The sequence below is a fragment of the Mya arenaria genome, chromosome 11 (assembly GCF_026914265.1).
Source record: "Mya arenaria isolate MELC-2E11 chromosome 11, ASM2691426v1".
In the NCBI taxonomy this organism is placed as follows: Eukaryota; Metazoa; Mollusca; class Bivalvia; order Myida; family Myidae; genus Mya; species Mya arenaria.
This window is the reverse complement of record NC_069132.1, coordinates 48,134,669-48,146,022: the sequence shown is the minus strand read 5'-3', so window position 1 is coordinate 48,146,022 and position 11,354 is coordinate 48,134,669. Positions and strand designations below refer to the sequence as shown.

General features: G+C 32.8%; 1 protein-coding gene across 1 annotated transcript; it reads left to right on the top strand.

Moving 5' to 3' along the window:
* Positions 1-418: 418 nt before the first annotated feature.
* On the top strand, positions 419-2,297 carry LOC128209635 (uncharacterized). Its single transcript, XM_052913752.1, has 4 exons — positions 419-940; positions 1,153-1,284; positions 1,516-1,688; positions 1,882-2,297. Exons 1-4 carry the CDS (start codon positions 845-847, stop codon positions 1,883-1,885), a joined length of 405 nt encoding a protein of 134 aa, XP_052769712.1. The 5' UTR covers positions 419-844; the 3' UTR covers positions 1,886-2,297.
* Positions 2,298-11,354: the final 9,057 nt, after the last annotated feature.

Genomic DNA, 11,354 nt, shown 5'->3' with positions numbered 1-11,354 from the left:
TCATTCGAAAGATGCGAATGTATTGATAAACGAAATTGTCTGCACTCAAGAAAATAAGGAGTGCATGTACAGGGAATGTCGCCAATGTGAAGATAAACAATTGAGTTGCGAAAATGCAGATGGGAAACAGGTGTTGTGGAACATGTGGAAAAATCAACGAATTGACAAGGAAAAAGATGGAAAGAAAACAGTTGTTAATAAGACTGTAAAGGAAAAAGTCCAAGGCACAAAAGAAACATTAGCAGACGAACTGAATAAGGAGTTATCAAGGGCGTGTAGACATGTGTTCAATATAAGGCACCAATACAAATCATTAAAGTATTTACAGCAAAAAATGACTCATGAGGAAATCATGGTGCACATTGATTTCTCTGAAAATTATAACACAAAGTATGCCAACGAGATACAAAGTGTACATTTTGGCGCATCAAAGCAACAAATAAGGTTGCACACTGGAATTGCATATCTCGGAGATGACAAAGTGTCATTCTGTTCAGTTTCGGACTGTTTAAAACATGGACCGGCAGCCATTTGGGCACATCTAGCCCCGGTAATAACATATCTGAAAACAAGAAAACGGTTTTCAGTAATACACTTTGTAACTGATGGGCCTACAACCCAATACAGAAATAAACTGAACTTTTATCTTTGGTGTACAAAAGTGTTTGACTACGGTTGCACATTATCTACCTGGAACTTCCTTGAAGCAGCACATGGTAAAGGAGCTGCAGATGGCGTTGGGGCGGCCGTCAAAAGGGCAGCCGACAAACAAGTACACACATATCAAAAGGACATTACCAGTGGGAGGGAATTCGTGGCTAATGTCCAACAATGTAGTAGTGTTATGATGATTTATGTGGAAGAACAGTCGATTCTCGAACTAGAAAGTCAACTGCCCACATCACTGAAACCTCTGACAGACACCATGAAAATTCACCAGGTTGATATTTTTTCATTTATTACCAAATAACAAACATTGTATAATATAAATATATATGAGTTTATATATATATATATAATGATTGGCATGATTGTACTACGAATGAAATAAACAACTATAGGTATGGAACCTATGTTGACAAAAACCTTTCAACAATGCATGAACTAAATTGCATATATTTTCATACATGTAAAACCAAATAAAACTTACAGCTTATCACCGACAATCGAAGTGAAATTGCCCACCGAGTAGTATCTTCTTTCTGCAGACATCCAGTGATATGCAGTTGCTTTTCACCAACAAGAGTACTCTTCCCTGAATATGTATTGCAGCTAGAACCGGATGTAAGTCTTTTCATATAATATCATACCGTAACAAGTAATGAACTGAATTATAAAAATTAAAAGAAATCAAAATATATACACACCAAAACTGAAAATATCCCTTAAACTGCATACATCGCTACCTTCCTTTCTTTGTTTATTTGAAGGTAGTAAGACCCCACCCAGGTAACAGTTTGTATAGATATTCAAAGGAATTATTAAAAAACGCTCAATCAATTTGCAATATTACAGTCACATGCCACCCATATTGTCAACCCGGATTGCGGTGCTCAGATATTTCACTACAACCAGACGCCTAAAGCTTACACCGATGCTCACATGATTATAGCTGACGCCGTTCACACATCTAAAGCTGACGCCGTACAAATGCATGTAACTGACGCCGTGCACACGCTGTCGACGACGTAAGTATCATTATTTTTACTGTACCATATAAGTTATCATTTAAACTTTTTCAATGTAAGATAAAAGATGAAGACACATATTCAGCGAAGAAAAATAAAAATATTTAAGAAAACGTTATTTATAGACGTTTATAAATTTAGTTATATTTAAGCTGTCTTTGTTGTTGATTCGAAAACTGCTCTTGTGTTACAGGTAGAGCAGAAAGAGGATATGGATGAACGGTTGATTGGGCGATATTGTATCATTGACTATGATGGTCTCCCATACCCAGGTTTAATATTAGATATTGATGAAGAAGGTGCAGAGGTGTCGGCAATGTGTCGTATTGGGGCTAATCGGTTCTTTTGGCCATTGATAGAGGACCGCTTATGGTATGGGAAGGAGAAGATTGTCGCATTGTTGGAAACAGAACCAGAATTGGTGACAAATCGTCATCGAAAACTGGATGATAGTATGTGGAAGCACATTTGCGACAAACTTGGCTTGGATAATAAAGGAAAAAAGTAAATTTGATCAAATGATCATTTGACGTTGATTTGAACATTGACGAGAACGTTGTGTTGGCTGCCATATTTGTATGCTACTACATTCCGCGTTTCCGTATGAAGTTTTTAATAATGCCAACTCTTAATAATGGCAGTGTTTGCTTTTAATTGAGAATGCATAATGCAGTATTGGTTTTAATATTAAGTTGGCAGTTCCATAGTTTGTGTTTACTGAGTACACAGTTGTAGATTTGGTATCAAATGTTAAACAGATTAAAGTAACAATTGCTGTATGTGCATTCAGATGCAATCTTTAAAAGTGTTTGCATTTACCATAAGTATGTTATTTTAGTATATTTGGAGGAATCGACCTGATACCGAACGTTTTTTATAATTGTTTTACAGTTCATGTTAAATCTCTGTTGTCTGGTTAAATGTTTAGCGTTAGGTTAGGTTAGGGTAAGGATTCAGTATTTTATAAAAACGACTTCAGAATTTGAAAATACTTCTCTCTCAAGTTTGTCATTTCCGGCAAGTCTATAAATTTAGAGAGTATTCGACACACATTTATATTGCAACTATTTCATTTAATGTAGTCCAAACATTCCTCAACGGCTATGAAATTATTTTTGAACAAACCCTTTTGCTGTTTACAGCCTTTAAAAAATTAGGATTTTCCCCCAACCAAATGCACTGCTTAACCTATAAATAAATGATTTTTGACATATTATAATCATTTTCACTCATTGCATGTTTTTCTGTTACAATGTTATCGCGTATTCATGTGTATCATTTAGATTCATTGTTTTCACATTATAACTTCACTCATGATTCATTGCTAATCTCATTTTATGTAAATGTCTTCTTGTTCAATTGTAAATAATGACAAATGCTGCTCAAAAGAGTGTGATAATGGATATACTCTTCCTGTCATTCATGTTATTTGATAATTGTCAGCTGCAGCATCTTCCATGAATTGCATTACTTGTATTTGCCTCAAATAAATAAAAGTATTGCAATTCATGGAAGATGACACCAGATGAAACCATTGCAAGATGAAAAAAAAACTGTCCAAAACTTTAAAGGAATTTATATCTTCGTGTACATTTCAATTGAGTTTTTGGACCGAGTAAATCCCAGTTATTTTAAAAAATAGCTTCTGGGTGTGTCTTGTAAAAATCACAGGACCCCCACATGCTATTCTTTAGTGTATACACACAGCTGAGACAGGGATAGAAATTCTTATTTTTTCATTTAAAATATTGTAATTTTGACCTCATACTAGCCCTTATTCATAAGTTCAGTCTTGTTTTAAGGAAAAATTGAACTTGCTGATTTTGGTACTTTTGGTTCATCCCCAATTGATCTAATAAACCCTGGTTTAATATTGATAATTATGGAGAAATAAAGACATACTTAAGTCTTTATATGTAATGTTAATTGGGCTCAATTTCAGACCTATTCAGATTATGAAATAAAATACTGCATTATCACTTTTATTAAATCATAGACCAACTATAAAAATGCACAAAAGAGAATGTTCCTTTTCATATACTTTGTTCTTATTTTTCTGAAATTGAACTGCTGGTGTTAAGGCATTGGTCTATGACAGGTGTGGTTGACTGTTGATATGTAAATTTAACCAGCTAATAGTATGATAACAACATCATATGCATACACCACTGTCAGCATTTTAACTGCTTCAGCTAAAGAAGAACCTCCAATAGCTATACTCTTATATTAGCTGCCATTTATAAATAATATTCAACATTTAATTGTTTAAATCTATTTTGTATTACATTTTTCCTTTGAGATTCATTAAAAACATTTACAACCTATCAATAAAATTTATATCCGTTATGCACTTCAGTGTTCATGTTTTGTGGTTTCCTTCTTACCGAAGCCAAAAAGTTGTTGTCATAGCCTATAAGTTGTTAGTTACCCAATTACCCAACATTGCCATGCTTAAGCTAGGCCTGCTTCCATTTTCCGACTTCTTGTTGCTGTATTACTATTCCCCACTGTGGCCCTTTGTTTGGCAGAGCTTCCATCAATAATTATGAATTATATTTGATATTCAAAATGTCAATTCAAAAAAAGTTTTAAAATAATACAGAAACATAATTGTGATAGTTATTTGAGATAAAAGCAACCCTTACCATTTGTATTGGTATTGAGAGTAGTTATAACACATGCACAATAATTTTTTAACATTGACCCTTGCAAATGCCCCATAAGCGCTCTTTCAACGCACATCAAAAGATCACAGTCTGACCTTACAACCCTGCCCTTTTTAAATCATAGCTCGGGTCCTGAATTCCCACTTAAGAAACTTTCTTCTACAAAACAATACCAGACTAGGAGTGTTGTACGGTCTGATTCAATCTCCTCTTTCCACACCTCTGACATTCATACAACCAGTTGTAACTCTGCTGCTGCCAGCTTTAAGCAGTACCGTCCCTCAGCACTTTCAGTGCTTTGATTTTTCTTTTACAGCACTAAACATTCTAGATGGGTAAAGAACCTGAAGGGGCATGAAAACCAAGTCAGCATTGACTTAGCATTGAGTAATTATCATCTGTGCACACACTACAAGTACAAACGCATGGGAACAAACCAAACTTCAAATGTTGAAGAGTGAAGAATTATTGTGAAAAATTCTAAATGTTAGAATACTAAGACATCGATTACCAACAGAGACTGTTTACATGTTATAATATTGAAAAGACATTAGTTGAGATCTTTCACTCTGACATTTTTGGAGGGGCATTACTGCCTACTTAGTGTTCTTCTTTCTTTACATATATATATATATATTAATTTAAAAGTACATTCATTGTTTTTAAATCTGAATTCTGAGTTAGTATCATAAGTAAAATTCATTTATTTGAATGATTACATTTATGAATAAGTCCAATTAAGCTATATCAATTTTTACAAGAAAAAGGTTGATTTTTAAGCATTTTATTAGTTATAAAAATGTATAGTTACATGACATTATGTATATTTTCTTCAAAACTGAACGGTAAACTATCATAAATTGTCTTTTTAATTGTTCATTAGACATCATAGAAAATATTTAAAATGATTTCAGCAGGTTGTCTTATTATTAACTATTTTTTATGAATTTATAAAACTGCTATATATTTTCAATCATCGAAATACTGCTCTGTTCCGAAGACTCACAAGATCAATCAAAATGATTTTTTTCCATGTGTATCAATAATATGTTCGGTTGAACTTAATTTTTCTGTTAACTGAAGTTTATTTTACCAGAAACTGTTGTGTTTATTTCATAATCTCTGATAATGTGGGAAAAAAAATCAAATATAGACAAAGAATTTTTAATTCACGGTAAAAAAAATCTTCAAAATTTGGATAAAAGTCCCATAGTGTTCCATGATAATGACTATGTTGTTGGTAAAAGCTTTATAAAAGTGTGTATTACTTATACCTTAATTCAGTTTAAATAATTATGGCCTTTAAGGATTTGTGTTTTCATATAGATTTCCTGTTATATTGAGCTTTGTCAATTTTTGTTGTTGTTTTGTATTATGTACAATTACCACTTCTATTTCCTAACTTTTGTCTCATTTGTCAAATTGAATTGTTACCTATTTAAGTGAAAAAAACACACACTATTTTTAAAGATGCACTCTTACTCCCATATAAGACTTATCACAATTAATATCATTGTATTATTGTTTTGATTTTTTTTTAATGGGTTGATATATGTCAACAACAATGTTTCTAATAAAGGATCTTGAGTTCAATTTGCTAATAAGAATGAACATAAAACATGGTATTTCTGCCTTGTGATACAATAGTAGACCACGGTAAATCTTATTTGTCATGCTTTCTGCTATTATAAACAGGGTCACAAGCTTGTTATTAGTAAACACTATTTCAGTAAATGCATTATTTAGTAAGTAGTTATTGTTTTATCATTCAATTTGATGTGTGTTATAAATACAATTATATGTATTGATTTCAAATAAGAGTTTCACTTTAAAGATGCTCATTTAAAGATAATGAACAGACACACAAAAACTAGACACATTTGATACTAATTATATGAATGATTATTGTTTAGGTGACCTCTGATTTGTTTTAGAGATATTCATAAATGGGTGTTATTCTTTATTGTCTTCAGTTTCTTATACATTTAAGGATTTTTATAATTGCTTTTCTGGTATATATTACAATGTAATTTAATGCAAATGAAAACACACTTTAAACTAGACACATTTGATACTAATGATATAAATGATTATTGTTTACATGTACTCTGATTTGTTATGAAGATATTCATAAAGGGGTGTTCTTCATGTTATTATACATTTTGGACTTGATTTAGTATTGCTTTTCTGGTATATATTCATTTAATGCACAAAGAAATTATTTTAAGTGTTCAGTATCACTTTCACACATTGTTTACTATTATATTTTTGCATATTTGGCCTATTTATGCTTATATATGTGCATTGTTGTATTTCAAAACCTTTGTGAAAAATAGAAACAGTATTATTTCTTTCATACATAGTCTGATACATATTCAGTTTGAATGCGTTATTTTTATCATATTTAAAAAAATTGCCATTGTCCAATAAGACACATGCTGTTTTTGTGTTAATATCAACTAAAAATATCCATTTTCAGATCTTCTTGACTATGTAAATGAAGAAGTTAACATTATAACTCCATTGACCAGATTTTTATGCAATTTTACAAGTTTACAAGTTTATTTATCTTTTTCCAGAAGGTCATAGACCCATGTGGTACAATTTGCAAAATATCTAATATAGCAAACGTGCATCAATATTAAGTTGACATGATCTCATGCATGCATTTACAGTAGCACATTTTACATAGGAAATGAAGACTTATATTCACCTATTACATGATGTACATGTTTATAATAATTCACATTTTCGTCGTAGGTGTCAAAAGTATATATGCAACATAAGACTTAAAAGAATAAAAAAAGTGTGACAAAAATCCAGTTGTACTGACTTTACATATTGGATTAGACCTATCACTAGTGCTGTAGATAATTTGACAAATTAAAACCTTTCTCATTTGAATATTGAATTTAAATCACATTGATAACGAAAGTGTGAATTTTACATACATTTTTACATACTGCATACACCATTTTCGACAATAGTAATATTTAAAGAATTTATTTAACAAATTTGATTTGATTGTGCCCGGGAGATAATTGCTATGGTCTTATCACTCGACCTGTATATCGAGTTATGTAACATCCGCCGCACTATACCTTTAACAATATATTGACATAGTTACAATATAATTTCTTAACATAATTAACTGCAGTTATCTAATAAAATGGAACAAATTCGTATATAAATGTGTATTGTCCAAACAATTTTGGTTACTGATAGCGAACATTACGTATTGTGCGATTTTTTTTAATATCGTGTTGTTGAACGTTTAATGTACAGTATAGAAATAGACACCGCTATACCAATATGATGGAATATAATATATTTCTTAAATTGATTAACTGTGATATCCTAATGAAATAGATTAAACTGCTATATTTATGTGCATTATCCAAACAAATGTATATAGCGTTACTGAACTACTTTATATGAAGAATAGATTGAAAACTTAAGGAATCTTGTCAAAAAGCGAAATACAAGATTAGCCACCCGGTAAATCTAAAGATGTATGTTTACTTATGTATTTCCTCTATCCCAGATCTTGCCATCAATGACAAGATATGAGGAGGAACAATTAGATAACAGCAGTTTCGCTTGTAAAATAAACATCTAGATATACATATATTTGAGCTGTAAAAATTATATTATATAGGATGTATCACACATTTTGCAGATTGAAGAAATATCACATATTCTTATGACTAACATATATTGATCAACATGTCAATTGGAACAATGATATAATAAGAGAAAACATACACTGTAGTACTATAAGTCTAGCTTTAACAAAAGTATAGACACACATGAAAATCAATAACATACTAATCAGCTCCATATAAAATATCTGAGCGCATCACGAATGCTTTTGAAATATATATACTCAGTTTTCTAATTAACAATTGATTTTCAGTATTCATTAATTCTATAAATTTACACATATTTGGAGATTTCCTGTAACAAATTGGGATATATTGTGTTCTTAATTGAGAGTACATTCTACATTGTAATACAAAATGGAATTCATCTTCTAACACATTGCAGAATGTGCACTTGCGTTCATTTATAGGTACACTGGCAGGTATTGCCCATCTTCCTGTTTCAATACATACATACGCAGTTTTGTCATACTAGTACAGAATTTTCTAACACCTATACATTTTAAATATGGCTGTAGTTGAAATTGTGCAATACATCTGTAAAATAAAGCTCTGGGTGAATCATTTAGTCTACCAGTCCAATTTTGAATAAATTGATCTTTAATTCTTTGTTTAACTAAACTAAGAAATAAATTTACATTACATTTTAGTATTATTAAACAGCTAAAAACAAGGCATGTTATGTAATAAATGCATTTCATCTAGAAAACAATGTTCAATTTTTATATAACAGTTCAATAATTATGTTCTATTTATGTTTGCAACTTTCAGACGAAATGATAATGTTTATTAAAGTACTACAAAAATTGTTAAATTGTTATTTCATATCACTTCCTTATGATGAATGAGGTAACTTTTTCTTCCCTACAAGTTGTCATTCCAGCATGGTGACGTTGCCCCCTCCCCCTATATGATTAGAACTGCAGTGTACATGAACAATAACTCTATTTCAGCGTATTGCAAGAATTATTCCCTTTGTATCTTTTCCTGTCCGGAGCATAACTAGAAAACTACTTTTTTGGAATTTCAAAACATCATTCAATGGTATTTAGCACAACGAGAGGAAGAGCAGTGGACAATGACTATAGCTCTTTTTAAGCTAATTACATAATTATTGCCCTTTGCCGCTTTTTCTTGACCAGAGCATTACTTTAAAACTACTTATGGTATTGAAATAAAACTTGGTATATGGGTAGGTGGCATTGACAACAAGAGGGCCAAATGGCCCTGAATCGTTCACCTGTCATATATTGCACATTGGTTTGATAAGAAATCTGGATGGTTCAAAGTAGTTAAGGTTTTTTAGAAGTCTGGGTCATTTTTTACCCCAATGCCAAAGTTTGGACAATAAAGGTAGAGGTCCACTTAATGATGTATTATGCCAAATAGCTCTAGTCCTTGTGAATTCGGAGATAAATTTTTTTTATGCTTCTATTATATACAAATATTGAAAACCTAAGCCTATGAACACGGGGCGTGGCCAATTTTGACCCCAGGGCTAAAGTTTGAACAATCTTAATAGTGGTCCAATAAACGATGCTTCATACCAAATATCTAAGGCCTTCGCCTTTTGGTTTCGGAGAAGAAGATTTTTTAAGTTTTCATCATATACATATATAAGGAAACCCATGACCGCCCGGGTGGGGCCATTTTTTGACCCCAGGGCCAAAGATTGAACAATATTGGCACAAGTCAACTAGAGGATATATCATGCCAAATATCTAAGCTCTTGTCACTACTTGATTTTACGTGTGTATCTATATATGTATATTTGTTATATATTGTTGTATGTGGCCCATATTGAAAATTGGTATGTGTACTAAATATGTTATCCAGTTTAAATTAAGACGTTACTTGTCTTTGTGAGTTCGGAGAAGATTTTTTAAGTTTTCACTATAACACATATAGAGAAAACCCATCAGCCCCGGGGTGTGGCCAATTTTGACCCCAGGGCCATAATTTGAACAAATTTTGTAGAGGTCCACTAGACGATGAATCATGCCAAATATCTAAGCTCCAGGCCAAGTAAGTTCAGAGGAGAAGATTTTTTAAGTTTTCACTATAAACATATAGAGAATACCCATGACCCCCCGGGGCGGGGCCAATTTTGACCCCAGGGCCATAATTTGAACAAACTTTGTAGAGGTCCACTAGGCGATGAATCATGCCAAATATCTAAGCTCTAGGCCAAGTAAGTTCAGAGGAGAAGATTGTTGAAGTTTTCACTATAAACATATAGAGAAAACCAATGACCCCCCGGGGCGGGGCCAATTTTGAGCCAAGGGCCATAATTTGAACAATCTTGGTAGAGGACCATTTGGTGATCCTACCTACCATATATCAACGGCCTAAGCCGTGTGGTTTGGGAGAAGAAGATTTTTAAAGTTTTTCCTTTTGGTTGCCATGGCAACCAGAGTTCTGCATGGAATTGAATTCTTTGAACAACTTTGATAGAAGACCACCCAAGGAACATCCCTATGAAGTTTTATTAATATTGGCCCAGCGGTTAAGGAGGAGATGTCTTTTAAGTAAATTGTTGACGGACGACGCACGACGCACTACGCACGACGGACGCCGGACAAAAGGCGATCACAAAAGCTCACCTTGCCACAAAGTGACAGGTGAGCTAATAAGTACAGTGCACAAGCAACCTAATTCTGTCGTGTTCATTAATGTACCCCACCCTCATGCAATGATCAACTTGAAACTCTTCAATTTCAATGATTTTGCCTATGTTGTCAAGCAGAATACTACAAATATTTTGAAATTTCATGGATGCGGTTCAATGCACCATAATATGCTTGTTGGCCTTGTCATTCCTTGTTTTTCAACATATAACAAATGCATAAACTATTAAACGGCGCCCTTTGATCCTTTGCATCAATGGTATTTCTTGTAGTCTGTTTACACTGCACTACGTAGCGGAGTTATGTTCATGATATTCTACTTTCCTTTTAACATTTTGTGATCTAGAAAAAGCCACTCGCAGAAATTTGCGAGCTAGAATAAGTCACTCGCAATTTGCAAATGTCGCTCACATTTTGCGAGTATGCAAGTCTAAATTCGAACCCTGTTAAATGCTTGTTTTGTGCAAAATAACTTTTCACTTACATTGTAAAATCACAGGGGCAGGTTGCGTTGTTTTGACACACCACGCCCCCGTCCGGTTTTTTTTATCAAATTTTAGTAAGAATATGATGTACTAACTGTTACTTGTGAAAATTGGCCAAACAAATATTTTTTTATTTTATTATCTTACTAAAAAAAAATATAAAATAAAAAAACGGACGGGGGCGTGGTGTGTCAAAACAACGCAACCTGCCCCTGTGGCCCGTAGA

What these genes read in the sequence shown, in the direction of transcription:
- LOC128209635 (XM_052913752.1), top strand. Translation starts at nt 845, where the DNA reads ATGATGATTTATGTGGAAGAACAGTCGATTCTCGAACTAGAAAGTCAA. An exon ending in ACACCATGAAAATTCACCAG is followed by an intron (nt 941 to 1,152) that starts GTTGATATTTTT and finishes TAAAACTTACAG; the next exon opens with CTTATCACCGACAATCGAAG. An exon ending in TATTGCAGCTAGAACCGGAT is followed by an intron (nt 1,285 to 1,515) that starts GTAAGTCTTTTC and finishes GCAATATTACAG; the next exon opens with TCACATGCCACCCATATTGT.